Source organism: Erpetoichthys calabaricus, chromosome 8, assembly GCF_900747795.2.
Source record: "Erpetoichthys calabaricus chromosome 8, fErpCal1.3, whole genome shotgun sequence".
Classification (NCBI taxonomy): domain Eukaryota; kingdom Metazoa; phylum Chordata; class Cladistia; order Polypteriformes; family Polypteridae; genus Erpetoichthys; species Erpetoichthys calabaricus.
In genome coordinates, this window is record NC_041401.2 from 198,434,965 (window position 1) to 198,453,411 (window position 18,447).

At 53.9% G+C, this 18,447-nt stretch overlaps 1 protein-coding gene across 3 annotated transcripts in view; it reads left to right on the plus strand.

Annotated features, from left to right (window-relative positions):
* Positions 1-7,185: 7,185 nt before the first annotated feature.
* Positions 7,186-18,447, plus strand: part of LOC114656465 (melanophilin-like) — a 41,324-nt gene continuing 30,062 nt past the window's right edge. For all 3 annotated transcript variants that reach the window (XM_028808127.2, XM_051930408.1, XM_028808128.2), the window contains exons 1-3: positions 7,186-7,385; positions 9,607-9,734; positions 17,484-17,705. In XM_028808127.2, coding sequence (XP_028663960.1) covers positions 7,359-7,385; positions 9,607-9,734; positions 17,484-17,705 — 377 coding nt within the window. In that variant the 5' untranslated portion in view covers positions 7,186-7,358. The remainder of the gene's footprint in view (positions 7,386-9,606; positions 9,735-17,483; positions 17,706-18,447) is intronic.

Sequence of the window (18,447 nt, forward strand, 5' to 3'; positions counted from 1 at the left end):
CCTCCAACATGCTCTGGATTGACTGAATAGGAGCAGCTGCTGTTTTGGACGCGCCATCCCAGCAGTCCACATCCGCTGAGCATGTGGGTATGAAAGGAGCAGCCTTGTTATATAGCGCCCCTCATGAATGGCAGGCTATAGGGGTCTAAACAAAATAAGGGCACAGGGTGCCACCTTCAGGGGCCTCAGTGCCATGTGGTGCCCATGTTATCTGTTCCAAGTTCACCCAGTGAAGAGACACGATGGCCCATCACAGCCCACTGCATGGGGGTCCCATCTCTGTTTGCACTCAGTGTTTTGTCCTCTCCATATTCTGACCTCATTGGCATCAAAGTCAGACCAACACCCAGACGGGCTGCCATGGAGCACCACAGGGCTCTGAGCTGCACTTAAGCGGGCACAAGGAGAACATGCCAACAGAGCCGCCACGGTCCAGGACATGGCATTTGAGCTTCAGTGCCATCCACCTCCCAGTTGTGCTTCCACTTTTCTGCCCATGGCCCTGTGCCCGCCTCGTGGACAGCTTTCCATTTTGGTCTTCTCTTTGCTTGCTTTATGTTGATTGTGAAAAGGAGCTGGGCGAGGGGCCATCAGTGGGAGAGGCCGGACCCCTTTGAGTCACAGTAAGCGTTTATAGAGAGGCTTCATATGAGGTACTGGAAAGTGCTGCAGTGTGCCAGTCTGAACCTCTCGTCGGGCGCATTTTGCAGGATGGCACAGCAGTGCAGAGTGAAGGAGCGTCGGCGGATGAGAAAGGCCGAGTCATACCATCCGACACCCCCCCCCCCCACCCTTGTGGCCTGTTGCCTGGATACACAAATTCCTTACTGGCACGTGTCCCCCGCTTGTTCTCATGTGCCCGCCTCCCCGCCGCCCACTTTTGTGTTTCCACTTTTTGTTTTTTTTTCCCAAATTAACTTCGGCAAGGGGGGAGGGGAACTTGGCCACAGCTGGAACACATCAGGAGATTCACGGATTGCGGAGTTTGGGGGCCGCGAGCTGCAAGCAACCAGAAAGAGTTTGTGCCGGCCTGGTGGGCTCATATAGCACCCTTCAGCACTTGCGTGAGGCGGTGCCCTCACTCCTTTTGGCTACTGAGCTTGGCAGCTGGCAGTGAGAAACAAGGGTGTGCCACCTTTTAATGTTTTTGTTGGTACCCACAAAACACCTTTGATTGACACAAGAGGCATTAGGGTGGCATGGAACAACCCACAGTGCCAGTCACAGAGCACTATTCATGTCAATGTGGGTGGGTGGAGGCTACCAGGGGGCAGAGCCCCACGTGACATGAGGAGCAAGTAGTCTAGAGGGCGCCAGACCTTTGATGGCTGAGTCAATGGGCAGTGGTACCCAGAGGACACATTTTTTCCATGCCACTCTGCCCAGGTCCAGGCATAAATGCCACGTGGAGCATGAAGTTGGCTCCTGCCAGCTGGTACCCACAAAACACCTTTGATTGACACAAGAGGCATTAGGATGGCATGGAACAACCAACAGTGCCAGTCACAGAGCACTATTCATGTCAATGTGGGTGGGTGGAGGCTTCCAGGGGGCAGAGCCCCACGTGACATGAGGAGCAAGTAGCCTAGAGGGCGCCAGACCTTTGGTGGTTGAGTCAGTGGGCAGTGGCACCCATAGGACACATTTTTTTCCATGCCGCTCCGCCCAGGTCCAGGCATAAATGCCATGTGGAGCTTGAAGTTGGCTCCTGCCAGCTGGCAGGACAGAAGAGAGCAGACATGCTTTGTGGCATGAGGGTACAAAAGGTGGAGAGGCCACCCTGCTGGACTGGAATGGGTACAGACCACGTGTGACTGGCTGCAGAATCTGAGCCCCTCGCCGCCATGTCTGATATTTTGTGTTATATAGCGCCTTACACAGCAAATGCCTTGGTATCATTTGGATTATCTGGACACTATTGGCACTCCTGGGCCCAATGACTCAACAGGGCATGTCCTCGTCACATAGACGTTTGGCACCTGGTCACTGCCCGGTCATCGAGGCCTTGGAGGTCAAAGACGTCACAGACCTGGAGGTGACCCACCCGTGGGCTCCATTTGGGAATCCTTTCAAGGTAACCTTGGCAAAGGGAATTGATTATACAGATCCAATCTAAAGGAGTGTGGGCACAAATCTCCTGTTGCCAGGGTGTCACACCAGTGCTGACCCCGTTGCCCTGCACGGCCACCTCTCCTCTGCCACAGCCTGTGACTCAGTCCCAAAGCCTGAAACGCAGAGAAAGTCTAAGAGAGGGCGTCCTGCACAACTCCCTGAGGTGATGGGGAGCTGGTGTGGGTGGTCAGCCTGTCCATCGCTTCACCCGGCTGTCCCATTCCCTGGTCATGGCGGCCCATTAAGCTGGATGGACGCCTGTGCTCGTTGGTGGCTCATCTGGAGAAGTTGGATGCCATCCAGGGACGTCGTCTCCTTATTGAATGTCTTCGGGGCTGCAGAGAATCAAAGGTAGTGGCGGGACGGGTTGCAGCTGGCGCCCGCATGTGCAGACCACATTGTGCCATCCTTGGCTTTTGTTGTTCTATTTCAGGCCTTAGTTTCCCAGCTGGCAGATGTTCTGCTGTTTTACCAGAGGGCAGGCTGGATGGCAGTCCAAGCCAGGGCCCCTCCAAGTTAAAGTCACACTTCTAGAGGGTGGATAGCTGGGGAGCCACTAAACGGAGAGAGGCGGCTGGCCGCTCGGCAGGTCCCTGGCATCACTTTGTCTCCTCTGTTGGCTTGGCCCCCCGAATCCGTCATGGGCATCTTCTCCAACCCAGCATGTTGTTCCTGTGATGAGCTCACAGTGATGTGCAGCCTTGGTTGTGTATAGTGCCTTTCGGTGCCAGGCCAGCAGCCCCTAAGTTAACAGTCCAGTGCCCAGTCCACTATGCCACACTCTATATAAGTAAGCACAAATCACCCTACTATGTCTACACAAATATAGCTCCTTCCAATCACCTCTAATGTGCCAGCTTCGGTGCCATGTCACGTGGTAAACCTATCATCACCCAAAAAGGTAACGGAGAGCCCCCAGTTGGCAGTGTGTGTGTGAGTGTGTATGTTTTTCCAGTCTCCTCATGTAACTTGGCAGTGATGCCCGTCTAATGCTGATTGGCATCATCTGTTTGCCTTACGGCGATTAGATCAGTGAAGCAGGAAGAGGAAGCTGAGCCCAGGCGTTAATTAGCCCAGAGTCTGTGTGTGCCTGCAGTGACGGGCATCTGGACATGCGAGTGACCGGAGGCTGGACTGGCTCAGCTGGTGAACTCACTCACCCTGTGGGCAAAGGCCTCGCTGGCATTTCAGTGGATGACTTTGTGTTGTGAAAGTCGCCTTGCAGATTTTCACACGTCTCGCTCCTTGACTTGGACTCCATCTTCAGAGCACCTCACACAGTTGGCACTGAGAATCTCACCTCCAAGGAACTTGGCAAACAAGAAATGCAGCTAGAGATGCACGCAATGCCTAGATGTTTGTGCCGGGCTGTGCCCAGCGGTCTCTGAACTTTGTGGAAGAACATCGTGGAGGACAGAAGAAGACGACATCCTGGGGATGTGATGTCACTGAAAGGCTGGACATCGGGATGGTGGGCCAAAGTGAAAGTGGAGACGCTGAGGAGGTTGCCCGGGCGTGGCTCAGGAGGCCAATCAGAACAGGGCTGAATGGGCACAGGGTGGGCAGATTCTTCAGAATGAGGCTGACATTGGTCACAGCAAAAGGCTGAAGAATCCAGAAATGACCCCGACTGGCACGATCACAACTGGCAAGATCACCTTTTCCTCTTTATCAACAGGGCATTGGTGCCCGTGAGTAGCAGAGCAAAGCAAAGTCTGTGAGATACGACCTGCTATGGTATGAGGTGATAAAGATGGCACCTGAAATTCCAGACCTGGGGCTTTGCACACACAGTGAGAGGGCAAGTGCCATGGCATGCAGTGTGGCCTAAGGGGCTGCACATCACTGCAGACCTCGAGATGGTTCAGAAGCCACACTGTTGAGGAGGCAGCCGTGTCACATGTGTTCAAGGGTCCCTGGTGTGTAGAAGACCACCCCTGTGGCCATGTGACTAGTACTGTCATGAAAGAGCAGCGTGGAGTGCGAGAGGGGGCACCTTCATCACACAGTAGGGGTCGCTGTATTAGAATAAGGTATCTTCAAAAGGGGCAGAGCAGGTGGGCACATTGTCCAGAGTCCAGACCCCAGCCCTCAGAGTGGCTGCAGTATTCCAGCCACTCCTGCCCAGTCCAGAGCCCATGGGGTCCCAGGCCTGGCACTGCAGCAGCGGCTAATTTAGGGGAAATGAAACAGCAGCCTCCAAAGCTTCACAGGGCACACAGTCCTGACCTCAAAAAGAGACCCTGGACTTTGTGCCAAGGGGTAAAGTACAGAAAAGTGCTCCTTCACCCCACAATTAAATGACCCTCCAGTCAGACCACCATGTCCACCTGCAGGCACACAGAACAACAAGGTCAAGTGGCACAGACGATGTCCCCGTACCCACCGCCATCTCCTGGGATCAAGAAGAGTCACTGGGAGGGCTTTGGGTTTGTCCACAGGTGCCACTGACCGGGACGCGCCCCCACAGCAGATGTGGTGGCACTCCAAAGCAGGGGCTTCTGGCACATGTGCCCCAGGAAAACCTGGGAAAAGGAGTGTCGCATTCACCGAACCCTTTGGACCAGTCACGTACAGAACGAGTGGGTGGTTGGAAGGTGGCACACTCAGCCCTCTGCCCCTTTAAATGCCCACTGCCTTTTTCTTCCTTGTCCGTCTGTCCAGCACGGTTGTGATCAGTGCAGCCCAGTTAGATGACATGTCGGCTCAACCACGATGGCATGTCAAAGAACAAAGGCCAAGGACGCCAGCCTGCCCGCTGCTGGTTTCCATTATTCGGCGGATTATCACAGCGTGACTTCAGAACCTGATTAAAGACAGAAGGGCGTCGTGATGAGGAACAGCCGGGAGAAGCGGAGATCAAAGTGCCCAAGCGATGGGCCACATAATTCACTGCAGGAACATCTCTGTTTATGTGTTGGGCAGATGACACCACGGATGGAAAAGCTGAAGAGCGAAGAGACGGGACGAGAAAGGGGGGCTGAGTGGAGCAGAACGGCAGCTCAAAACTGACTGAACGCTGCCACCATCTGGCTGACCGGAGAACTGCACCGCTCAGTCCTTCTAGTGTACTGTAGAGCGCCTTTCCAAAGCTGCCCCGTGTGACGTGTGTGTGAACTGCGCTCGAGATTTCAGTTTCCGTTCTTCATCTCAAGACACAGCAAACAAACGGGCGGTGAGCGTCAGTGGGCTCTGCGCCCCTAATAGCCGAACTCTCCGCGGACATTTCAGTCTGGTCCTAAACCAGAATTACGGGACTTGAGGGGTCCTCTCGAGCGCTTCTCTCTGTCGCACGATTTGGCACATCGTCCGCTCATAACAGGCTCCACTTTCGAGTTTGCTGTTTTCCCGTCCAGCCGTTTTTAGCTCGAGAAGCTGTGACACACAGACAGACGACAGACAGACACACGCATCGTTTTTGGTATCGGGGGACCCAAAAACATCGAGATCCGACGAAAACTGGAGATCGAAATTTTGGACAAATCGAAAGCTTGTGCCCCCCCCATAGACAATAGGCTCTGGTGGGGGAGGGTGCAATGCCAAAAACCACAAAACAAATCAAAGTAAACTTGGAAAAGGTGAGCACGCAGGACTTGGGGTGTCAGCGGGCTCGTCATTGCCACAGCGAGCCACCTAAGTGGCAGTCCTGCAGTGGTGCATGATGGGTCGGTAAGGAGCAAAGGCACCCCTCAGTACTCAGGGTGGGCTTAAAGCCGCCCATTTTCTTAAGAGCTTGTCCCGTTAAGGTACCCAAGGCCCTGGCGCTCACTGCTGGCAGATGGTGTCTGTTGTGCAGGGAAGACATCAAGACAAGTGACACAGCTGCCATTACACTCTTGAGCCCCTCACTCACATCGCTGCCGTGCCTTAATGGATTCTCCTTCAATTATGGGGTGCCACTCTCAGTCCTTGTCTTTATGTGTTAGGACTGTGGTGGGCTGAAAATGGGAAGTAGGGTTCAAGAGGAAGAAGGGCATTGACCATGGAGGACCATGGCACCAGATAACTCAAGCCACCCAGAAGTACCATTTACAGAGAGCAGGTGGAGCGGCCAGTTGGTTATGGGGCAGAAGGCCAGAGAGACGACAGGAGTTGGAGAACAGAAGGCCAAACCAACGTCGGGGCGAGTCTCGGATGGAAGTCGGACGCTGGCGCCCCAGAGTGACTTGGTACATCGGGCTGACTCTTGAGTGCCACACTGTCCACGGTCACAGTCTTCACAAAGTGAGGGCACCCGATGGACGACTCACAGGCTTTTAACGGCTGCCCTACCACCAGGTGCCCCACATGCCTGGTCCTGATTGGCCACCTGACTTGACCTTCTTTAAAGCCACACAGTGCCAGTCTCCTTGTAATGCCACCCTTATTTGTTGCCCACTCTGTAGCGCACTTTCAGACGAGCGCATTTTCCTAGTGACCCGCAGAAGTACTCTCTGCTAGGCAAAGGGCACCCACAATGCCCCAGTAGATGCCAGGGGATGCCAGCAGCCTTCTGTGACGTCACTAGTATCAGCACGGGACTGGCGGGGAGCTTTGGATTCAACGAGTTTGAATAAAACGAAAAGAGAGGAGAAAAGCAAGGCCCCCATCCCGCAGCCCAATCCCTCGTCCCCCCATCCCACCCGAGCCGGTTCAGAGATGGCCAAGAAAACTCCTGCACGCCCCAATTGGGCGGAGTGGTGGCTCTGAGGCTAAGGATCTGCGCTGGTATCCCGAAGGTTGCCGGTTCGAATCCCCGTCACTGCCAATAAGGCCACTGCTCTGCTGGGCCCTTGAGCAAGGCCCTTAACCTGTAATTGCTCCAGGGGCGCTGTACAATGGCTGACCCTGCGCTCTGACCCCAAGGGGTATGCGAAAACTAACAAATTCCTAATACAAGAAATTGTATAAGGAGAAATAAAGAACAAAAAAAAAAAAAAAAATGAACGCCGTTCGACAGAGGAGACACTCGGCGCCGTCCGCCGTCATACACGCGGGCCACAGAAAGGCACTATATTATGTACTCCACCAGCCCCGTCCTACTGAATTCCTTCCATTTTAAAAGCGTCAATGGCAGCAGAGGCGCCTTCGGCCGGGGCGGGTCCGGGGGCCTGGGGGCGTGTTGCCGACCTCTCACGGTCCCGGAATCTGGGAATGGCCCGCAGCCAGCCTGCCCAGCCGAGCCCATCTGACTGCCGCCACGTGACGCCGGAATTCGTCCTGCGCTGCCAGCCGCGCTCCCGTGGGACTCCGCAGCAGAGAGACTGATGGACGAGCGGAGCGCGCAGGTGCAGGTGAGCCTAACCGATCGGAGAATTGAAGGTAACGTCGCGAGGGGCTGTGAGCCGGGAGGGGCACCGTGCAGTGCCAGGACCCGCCGTGCGCGTCTGACGGTCGGGGCGGCGATTTCTGTGCCTCTCGGATACGCGCGGCTGGCCGGGACGCCCGCTGTCCCCGTTGAGCTCTGCGCCGAGCCCCGTCCTTCCGCTCGTGAAGTCCTCGGTGGCAGCGGCGGCAGCTCCATTTGCGCATCCGCACCCTCCGGAGCGGCGACTTCATTTTGCATAACAGGTTTGTGTCTGGCCGGCGTCCCCTCGGCTCCCGTCTGGTGTGCCTGGAGGGCCGGGTGGGGAGGCCACGGGCGGCCAGTTTCTCGGCGTCTTTCGCGGGAGGTGTCCTTCGATTAGCGGGACGTGGACTGTGCGCTCGGACGTGTCACTCTTTCATCGGAAGTGTCGCTGGTGACAGAGAGGGTGGCACAGCGCCTCACGTCTGCAGAGTCCTGGGTACAAATCCTTGCCTGTGGAGTTTGCACGTCCTCTTAAAGAGGCGTGTCTCACTGGAACTGACGACGCGAGTGGGCACGGTGGTGGACTGGCACCCTGCATGGTTCCTGCCTGCCTTGCTTCTAAAGCTGCTGGCATAGGTTCCCGCTGCCTGCGACGTAATAAGGCACCCGGTGTGTGGCAGGAAACAGTTTTGTGCTTTTATCCAAAGAGGTTTTCTATTTAGAAAAAAAGTTAAAGCTGATCGGAAACGAATCGGCAGGGCAGGAGTTTGTGATGTGGGACACGGAAGGTGAACGGGCGCCGTCAAAATGGCGCCTGCTTATCAAACGGCTCTGGGTCTGACAATGCCTACTGCTGCGCGATTTAAATTCAGCTCAGGGTCATGGGGTCTGGGCGTGCCAGTCAGTGATACCACACAAGACCCCACATGGACACAGGGAGAACATGCAAAGGCCACACAGTCTAAGCCAGCCAAGAGGTTTGGACCCTGGAAATGCGACAGCAGTGCCAGCCTTTGTGCCATTTCTGTACATTCCTCCTTGTCCCCGTGTACACTAAGCCTGTGCCAGTTGCTGCCAGCTGAAGATGTGAAACATCGCCAGGCTCGTCATGTTGAAACCTCGGAGGGCCTGACAGCGGCTAATGCCCACTGGCGTCTGAATGACCACTCACTAACTGTGCCACTCATGCAGCTTTGGAGCTCCTGCCTGAATTGAGAGACCCTCAAGGATAATCCGGAGATTTGGACAACAAGCGAGGGTCACGTGTGCAGCTTAAGCCGAGTGCAGTTGGGTCAGCGGACACCACCTCTGGGCCAACACGCAGCTCGGGCACCCCAGACTGTCAAGCCCTTTTTTACTAATCAGTGAGTGCTGACGGGCCAGTGTGGTGGTATTGCCCATCTGATATGCCAGTTTAATAGAAAGCTGAAGGACGACTTTGAGGTAAATCAGATGAAGACGTTTAGTGGACGAGGCCCCGTCCAAAGGGGAGGGTGCACAGAGGCAGAGGGGGTCCGCTCCACAAGTCCTCCGCCAGGCCTTTTGCTGCTGTCTGAAATGTGAAATCCTGTGCCTTGTGCCCGCTCATTGGGCCGTGTCTCTGGCATGTTTGCTAAGGGGGCCGCTGCCTCAGTTCTGATTAAACAGTGCAGCAGCAGATAACTTGGGACTGGCAGGCGTCCTTCTGGTGTCACACGCGCCCGTCTCGGCTCTGGAGGAATTGCCTGCCTGCCTGCCTGCAGGGTGTGCCCACTGGTGAGCAAATCTTGGAGACGGTGAAACTCCTGACTATCTTAGGAGCTGCAAGGCTGTAGGAAAGGTGAGCAGGTGGGCAAGTGGAAGGTCCGAGTATTCGGTCCTTCGAGCCCGGGACATCCAGCCTAGTGACTGGTCACTTGGTGTCCTGGACACGCGGGGCATGAACGCTGAGCCCCCACTGTTGAAGGCCTTCTGCGCCTGGCTCCGTCTCGACTGGCGACGCCAAGGCAGTTGGGTGCAGGCGGGGGTGAGTGCCGCATTCCTTGCGCTTGGCCATGCGTGGGGCACTCGGCCTTCTCATGCCATGACTCAGACTTGAAAGGCGGAAGTTCTTTGGCATTTCAACACTAAAAGCCAGCAGCTCAGGTGAGGAGGGAGAAGACGTCAGGTGGCTGCCCGGTCGCAGGTGCGCGGGTACTGGAGCGGGCGCACGAATGGCCTGACCACTGTCTGCTTTCATTTGTCAGGGGAGTCGACTGGCCGCCATGGGTAAGAAGCTGGACTTGTCGAAGCTGACGGACGAGGAGGCCAAGCACATCTGGCAGGTCATTCAGAGGGACTTCGACCTGCGCAAGAAAGAAGATGACAGGCTGGGGTAAGGTCCTGGGCATACCCCTCTGCCTTGTGGCCACTGGCAATGCCGGTGTGAGCGGGGTGGCACTCGTCGCGGGGGTGGTGAGGGGCGTCTTGCCATTGGACAAGGCCCACAGATGCCAGCTTGTCCTCCTCCATCTCTCTTTGTGGACACCATCAGCTGCATTCCTGTGCCCTTTGAGGCTTGTGTGTGAGAAAGAGGGCACACTAACTCACATGCACATATGCCTGAGAGCCTGGTATTGTGGTACAGTTGAGTATGGCTTGTGGGGGGTGAAATGGACATCACTGACTGGCCACTTGACTTTGTCCACTCCAGGCACAGATTTGGTTTTGCTTCTCCCTCAAATACAGAAACCCCCAGCCAAGGTAAGCTGTTGGCACTCAGGACTGGTGCAGCTGTAAGATCTGTTAAGACCACCATGGCTAACTGGGTCCTTCATTGCCCATCGTCTCTGTGATCTGTCCAGGGTCAGCACAGTGCAAGTGCCACCATTCAAGCCTTGGTGGGCCTCCTTGGAGTTTGTCCTGTACTTTGCTTGCCAGGCTCCCTGGACCTATGTGACTGGCACTAGGGGTGGGTAACAAAGGCCTCAGAGGCTTTTAGGTGGCATCATTGTGCATACAGGGACAGAAACACCTGGTGACTAGGCAACACAGAGGGTCCTCTGGTGGGCATGTGCTCCTTGATGGTCAGTTTCAGAGTCAGCAAGTCTCCCATCATGGACCATTCTAGAATGGCGGGTCGAGTGCGAGTGGGTGGTCACTCCTCCTGGTGGCCTGGACGTTGATCAGAAGGAGGTTTCTCTGTGGTTGTCTTTGTGTGTTTTCAGACACACGGACCTGGTATCTGGACTTGGCCGCCTTCTCCCCACTCCGCTGCCTTAACTGGCACCGATGTCCCTTACTTCCATTTGGACACTTTAACCAGTGGTTGTGCACTTTGGTGGCCAACTGAGAATCATGTGCTTCACTAGGCCTGCTCTTTAGGAGATAGTTGTGGTGCCCATGGGTGGCCTACGGTCCAGTCTGCTCGCCGTTTCACTCAGATGACTGGTGCACCGCCTTGGGTGGGGCACAACCTCAAAGTGCCAAAGATGCAGGCTAATTGGCCTAATCCAATGAACTTCTCCCCCAAATACTGAGCCCAGTTAGAGTGACCACTTGGCCACCGGTCTGTTGTGAGAGCCCTGCTCACAGGAAGTGCCTTTCGTGAAGTCACCACCGTTATCAGCTGTGACAGCTTGGTGAAACAGGAAGGCGAGTTGATGTCACAAGTCACCCGATGGTGGCCTCGTCAGCATCTGAGCCTCTCAGGACTAGCAGGACGGCTTGGGTGGACTTGAGCTCACTTTGTCACCTGCAGCCATTGCCACTAACGCTGTGCAAAGTGGGCATCAACACCAATGGCCTCCCACATCACACAAGCCGCTTTTCTATGAAGGACTGTGTGTGTTTTGCGCCCACTTGCTGCAGTTCAGTAGGAGCTTGTTAGACAGGAGAGACCACTGACCCCCCAGAGGGCTGTCTCGTTGGTCAAGCTAGTTATGTTTTGGTACATGCCTTGGTGTGAGGTGCCCATGTGCCCCAGGGCAAATCAAAGTGGCATATGTGCAGGAGACGCAGCCACCAATGTTGGCCCACGTTGCACTTTGATGAGGCCAGAAACGTGGGATGACATTAATGTCAACACAAAGTGACCACAGAAGCCATCAGACAGCAGCAGCTGGAGTCTCGGTGACTCTGAAATACAAAAAGAGCAAAGGAAAGCTGACGGCCACGCTGCCCAAAAATACCCACTCGGCCTCCAGGTCACACGTCCCTGTGCTCGGACAAGCCAGCACAACACAGAATGAACCATCAGGTCAGGCACCAGCACTACCAGCCGTGCCACCTCGCTGAACAGCTGATATGTGGGCCGTTTGGTGTGGTGTGGTCCTTGACATGCAATGCCATGTTGGTTCTTGTAGGTGATGTCACCATCTAACCATCAGGCTCACTGCACTCTGCTGGTCACGAGTCTCTTGCTCCTCAAAGTGGTCACCTTGACAGCCCCGTGAGCTCTCCAGGCCTGGACCGAGCTCCAGCTTCACAGGTTGGTCGAGGCCTGCACAGTCACGTGACTCCCTGACCGACATGTGACTGATGGTTACTGTCCCAAACCTTAGACAGCGGTCAGTGGAGGAGTAGGTCCGCCTCAGCCGAGGCAGCTAACACGTGTTTAGCAAGAGCTGTCTGAGCAGGCCCAGGACCCTTGTCCAGTCTTGGCCCCCGCCTTGTGCCCGATGCTGGCTCTCATGACCCAAACTTGGATTCAGCTGGTGATGAGCTATGAGCCTCCTGTTCTGCTGGAGTGGCAGATGTGGCCTCAGTGGCCAACACCAGGTCAATCACCATTCTGGGTCTCTCCATTTGGCTTCAGGGGTCCAAAAGGCAGAGCCCCTTTAGACTTCTTAGTTCTTCTGGTTGAAGCCATTAATGTCAGCTCACCTCGTTGACCCCCTTATTGATGATTGGTTATTGATCACAATTTGATTTTCAGCTTTTTATTCTGAGGTTTTGGTGTGAGTGCTGAGCATTTGGACTGCCACGTTGGCTGTTTCAGTCTAGAACCTGGGAGGTGCCCATCATCCATAGTGTGCCCTTATTGCCAGCCTGAGGTAGAGCCACATGGCGCATGGATCAGCTTTACATGCCACTGTTTCTCCTCCCACCACCAGTGAGCTCATCTGCAGGAAAGTGTATTTTGGGTAAAGGCAGACCCCACATACATCAGATGGGCACCGCTGCCCTTGCCACGCAGTGCTTTTCCTTAAAATTTCACTGCCAAAGTCAAGGTATGAGTGGCTGACGGACCCCTGATGGCTGTGATGCACAGGATGAGCCAAACAAGCAAAATGCCCCGGCCTGGCTCAGATTCTGAAAAAGGGCAAACAACTGAGCTGTACCAGGAGTGGCACGTGGTTTACAAGGCACTTTATCAAATCTCCCCCTACCATCGAGTGCCAGAAGCGTTCCAGCAGTTGTCCAACAAGTGGCACATTAGGCAATGCGTTCACAATGGAAAGGCACTTTAAAGAGGGAAGGCCTACTGCATGGTGGCACTGTGCCCCTCACCATGCCCAACTGAACCTGACTTGTCCTTCAGTAAGCAACTTTCAGTTGGGCTGCCTCTATAAATACTGGAAATGGATGGATGGGTGGACAGCACATACTGGGGGGCTGGGGGGGGGGGGGAATTACCCTGATGACCCTCCACATATTTCAAATTAAAAATGGCCGACCAGAGGCCTTGTGACAGAGGTGTGACCGTCATGAGCCGCGCACTCTCCAGTCATCTGATGCACTGCCTTCCTCTCGGACTGAAGGGACATCTGTGTGCGCCACCATGTCATGTGACCCTCTGGCGTGAAAACCTCTCACATGATGAGCAGAAGGCCGGGCGCTGAGTCACCGCCACGGCGCTCTTTCTCCATTTGCCTGTTACTTTCAGTGAGGAGAAGCTGCCGGTCACCCCAGCATCCCGTAATCCTGCCGAAGTGACCACTCAGGACTGGCGAGGAGCACTCAAGCCAAACCTCGAGGTCAGTTTGTCCCTCAGCCCCCTTTGGGCAGAGACAAGAGTTACAAAGGCCGGATGCCCTGATGGACCTGTGTGACATCAGAATGGCTGGCATCCATTGGTGCCCTTAGGGTGCCCTACAATCAGCAGACAGCGACTGTCTGAGATGTCCACTGTTTGCCAAAGGGCACCGCATGCTGCTAAAAGTCCTGGCTTTTACCAAAAGCTGCACATAAATAACTTTGATAAAACAGCAATAAGAGAAACCTGGCTAAAAAAATGGAGATGGGCAAGAGCAGAACCAACAGGGGGTGGGGGGGGGCGCATTATTTACAAAAAAACGGGCAAAACTGAAAAAGTGAAGGAGTCGCCATCAATGATAGTGAAGCCCACCGGAGTGAGGACGCGTGGATTCGACTGGACAGGGTCAGTGACTGGACCCCCTAATTCAGACATCTTTTAATGAGATTAAAAAAGCAAATTTAGAGGGGGATATTACAGCTCAGGGGGGGACTGATGACCAGCCGTCTTTCAGTGTTGCAATGGTCAGAGTGACCACTGCACACACCATTAGACCGTACCCACACCACTCCTGGTCCAGGCTTTGGTCTTGTCAGGCCTGTGCCAAGGCGGGCACATGCCACTCCTCTCTTCAGAGCACTACGTTGGCTCCCATGTTTCGTCAGTGGGTCAGCACCTCTGCATATGAAAACTCCTGTGAGCTCCGCTGGTCCTTCTTGAGCACTCAGGCCAGCCGGTGAATGGCGTCTGGTCATGCCAGCTCTGCCTGGCGTCAAGTCTCAGTTCAGACTTGTGGAACGAGCAGCTCCCCTCCCTCTGAACTGCTGCTCTTGAGGACCCTCCCGTCGGTGGAGTTCTGTGTAACTGATATTGGCGGTTAGGTGTTGTAACTAGGAGCTCTTTGTTATGCTGATCAGATTTATGACACCTTGTTCTGTCACACTTGTTCCCAAACTGTCCCCAGACTGATGTTACTCAATCATGCTGACCTCCTTTGTAAGTCACTTTGGATAAAAGGTCCAAACTCTCAAATCTAAACTGGGGTAACCTTGGAATCAGTGGGGCGCAAGAGCAGGGGTCTGTAGATGTGATTTAGCACACCGTGATAATCAGGCATGCGCTGAAGCGGTAAAGTGACCACAATGTGACACTGCTGACCGGCTGAAACAGAAGGGTCTGACATGCAGTGCTGGACACGTTCATCACAAACATCAAAGGAGTCAAAGAAAACTCCGAGGGGGATAAATAAGGAGCTGAAAAGGAAGTTACAAAGGAGAACTCCGACGAATAAGGCGTAGAAGACCAACGAGCAAATGAGAGTAGCGGTTAAGAAGGACATTAGGACGGGCGAAAATGAGCAAAGATCAATAGTTTATTAGTAAAGGAACGGTTACGGAAAAGTGAGGAGTATTAGGAATGGTAAAGGATACCGACAGTGAGTGAAGTCGCACTTTACCGAAATTTATAAATCGATAATATCTGAAAAGTAACGGGGACGACTAAAGAGCTGCCGTGTGACTTAGAAATTCTAGAGAGTGAAGCAAGCGCTGCATGGATTCACCAGGACCACGTTCATCAGCGAGGAGTTTCGTGAGGACGGACGTCTGTAAGCCTTTGGCACGCTGGGGAGGGTCTGAAAGAGGCACTCAAATATGATCCCATTACGTAAAAAGGGCGATGGGCTGATCCCAGTAGCTGTAGGCCAGTAAGCTGAATGTGCGTGACAGGCAAATTATTGGAAGCAATTATTAAGGACAACATGGCGGGCACACGTCTAGAACAGGTGAGGTAGCAAATGGGAAGGGCGAGGATGAGGGCGTTGTGTAAGATTTCATTTATCTTCATTTTCAGAGAGCTTTTGATAAGCTACAGCCTGAAAGGTTTAGTGAGCAAACTAAACAAAGCGCTTTGTGTCAATGGGGGCAAAAGAAGCACAAGGTTATGGTGAGGGGAACTTTTCAAAACTGGGTGACGTTAAAAGTGGTGTCCCTCAGGGGGACCATCTGGACTGGCGCAGATCAAACTAGGTGAAGGGCACAGCATGGAAAACCAGCTCAGCTGTTACAGAAGGACTTGGACAGCACCCAGGTTTGGGCAGACTTGTGGACAATGACATTTATCACAGGTAAGTATAAAGTATTACATAAAGAAAGTCACAATGCCAGAATGTGAATACTCAATGGGAGGTCTGAAACTCGAGACTACACCTGACGAGAAGGACCAGGGAGTCATGGTGGAGCGGTCGCTATCTCCCAATGTGGCTGACTGATGGATTCATGTAATGATTGATTGGTTTGATATATCAAGGCAGTATACTGACGTGATGAAGATGATCGGTTATATAGCACCATGACTTGTAGAGCACAAGACAAAGGAGGTTATGCTTAACACGCTGGCCGGGCCTCATCTGAAGGTCTCCATATTACAAGACAGACGTGCTGTCGTAGCACTAAAGAAATCCTGAGGAGATCCTGAGGAGGAGCTCTGAGCTACGAGGAGAGACTTCACATCGATAACACATCGATAGTAAGAGGTGCCATGACTGGAGTGACTCAAAGGGAATTAGTACACGAGATGCCAGCTGTCACTTTAAAATAAATTGTGCACCAACACAGGGACACCAATCACAGACACGTGGAGTAAATGATCAGCAGGCAGTGTGCTGGAGAGTAGGACTTGCATGGACCTTCAGGTCTCGGTGTCACTGACTGAGAGGGCCGAGCGTGTTGGGCTCAATGGCTTCTTCTTATCATCATTTTTAATGTTCTAGTGATCTCCAAAGCACAGGCCTGTCGGTGGCCCACAGTGGCACCAGGCCATTGGCATCCTCAATTTGGATTCCTTGGGTGTGCTGAGCATGAAGTGCCAATGCAAAGTCACATGGCCCCTCTGTGACAGCGGTGGTCCTCGGAGTGCCCGGCACCCCTAGGCAGCCAAGCGCTTTAGTGTTGTTCAGTGTCTCCTGTGCCAACCTCTCACTCCATCTTCTTCTGTGCCCTCAGCTCTATCGTGAAGTCCGTACTGTCAGGCAGCCTGCTGCTTTGTGGCTCATCAAATCAAAATTTCCTGTTTGTGTGAAAATCCATGTGGACTCGAGAATCACACAGTCGGGCCCGACACTTCATTTATTGAGTCCAGCCGTTTGACTATGGCACTGTGCCCAGCCAGATGGTCGTCTGTAGCGTCCAAGCTGCGGATGACCTTGTTTTTCTTTCAGCTCTTGTAGGAATTTAGCATTTCCTGAAATGTCTTTCTTTCTTTCTTTCGTTTTTTCCAACTGGTTCTGCTGGTTCTGCTTAGAATGCAAAGATGGCAAACCAGATTTGTGTAGAAATTCAAAGCTGCGGAATTCCCCTTTAATCCTTTTTAGATGAGGTTTGTCACTCCAGATGTGACATCTGGAAAAGGCGGCACCGAAAATCCTTGTCACGTCACTGTTTGGGGGGGGACTGTCTCAGAGAAACGCGGAGGACAAAAGGCCTTGAAGTGGAGAGTTCAGAGGCGCAAAAAGAGTCAAAGTGGTCTGCAAAAAGGCAGAAAATGCTAGAAAAGGTGACAAGCAGGTGGGATGAGTGGCCAGAGCCAGCATCCCCGAAAAAATAAAGGCAGCCACCATCGAGAGAACTCGACCTCCTGAGCGCCAGGGCACAGTTGGTTTTGTGTCAGGGTCTCCTGTTGGCTGCTGCTACGAAAGGCGCTATATTCAGTCAAGAGGCTCAGTTAGGCGGGTGACCTGCAGGCCACCCTCGCCATCGTTTGTCCCTCATTTGCCTTTCTCTTAGACACCAACGTCCAGGGGGGAGTCGCTGGTGACCTCATGGTCCTGTCTCGTCACATGATCTTATTGGCTGGAGTTTGGTCACATGCTCACTTCACCTGCCACCCTAATCTCCAGTCTGAAGCCTGAAGTAGAAGCAGAGAAGCGGGGAGTTTGGAGCTGGCAGGCCGGCTGTCTGCTGCTTTTTCCTTGTGCTCATCCCTCCTTTGTGAGCCCGTAAGTGACATGCGAGTGTAGAATACTTGTGGAGAGTCATCTGTATGTATAAACGTGAGACGTGGACACCATCAGTCCAAGGCGCTCTGCCCTTTGTTCTGTCCAAACCTTCTGTTAGGTGGGCCTTGACCACTCAGAAGAGCTCATAAGCCCGCGCTTTGTGTCTTCCACAGGCAGCTGAAGTCCCAAATCAAGAAGGAAGACGTCAAGCGGGAGCTGCTGGGGGAGCAGACGAGCCTCACCAACTCCTACTGCATCCGCTGTCTGCAGCCCTTCCGATTCCTGGTGAACAGCAAGTGCCAGTGCCGGGACTGCGGCCTGTACACCTGCAAGGCCTGCAGCCGCTACCACAAGAAGGAGCGCGGCTGGGTGTGCGACCCCTGCCGGCTGTCCAGGTGAGTTCAGTGGGTGACGCCATGGAAGTGTCCGGCTGGCACTCTCCCTCACACACGTCCGTTTAGTGCCATCGGGTCCTCGAGGACCCTCAAGTACAGCAGGGAAATGTCAGGCCATCTTCAGAAGCAGGACCCTCGCCGTCCTTAGCTCCTCGTTCCCATTTCATCCTCAGGTGCTGGCCACTCACTTGCTGTCCCCTCTGCCCCCTTTGCCCTGTAACATGTGTCCTCTGACTGCCCCCTGGCCTCAGCTGTCCTGTCATGCCTCCTTGCTGCTCTTCCTCTTCCCACGTCCCCCGGATGGTTGCTCCGATTTTGACGTTCATTTTTGATTGTTCACCTTCTGCTAGTCGTCTTTCTTTAAGTGAGCCTCTTATATCATTGCTGCGCTGTGGGTGGGCCAAGCTGGGACCCCCTGAACTTCCCCTTTCTGTTTGTGCCTGGCGTCTTCGGGGCTGTCCTCACATTGCATGGCTTCATGGCCTTGTGGCAATCTTTGATCTGCTGGGGCTTCCTCGTTTTGGGACAGCAGCCTGTTGGTGGGCTGCTTGTCAATTTAAATTGTTACAAACGGCTGCCCACTCTTCTTTTGTTTGTTGGAGTAAATGTTTATGTAACTTGTGGATTGAATGGACTGACGACCTGACTGGGCTTGAGAAAGATGACCTGCCCGCCCGAGAGGCCGTAATGGATGGAGCCCAAGGCACAACCAAATGATTGAATAATGGACGGACAAGGGACA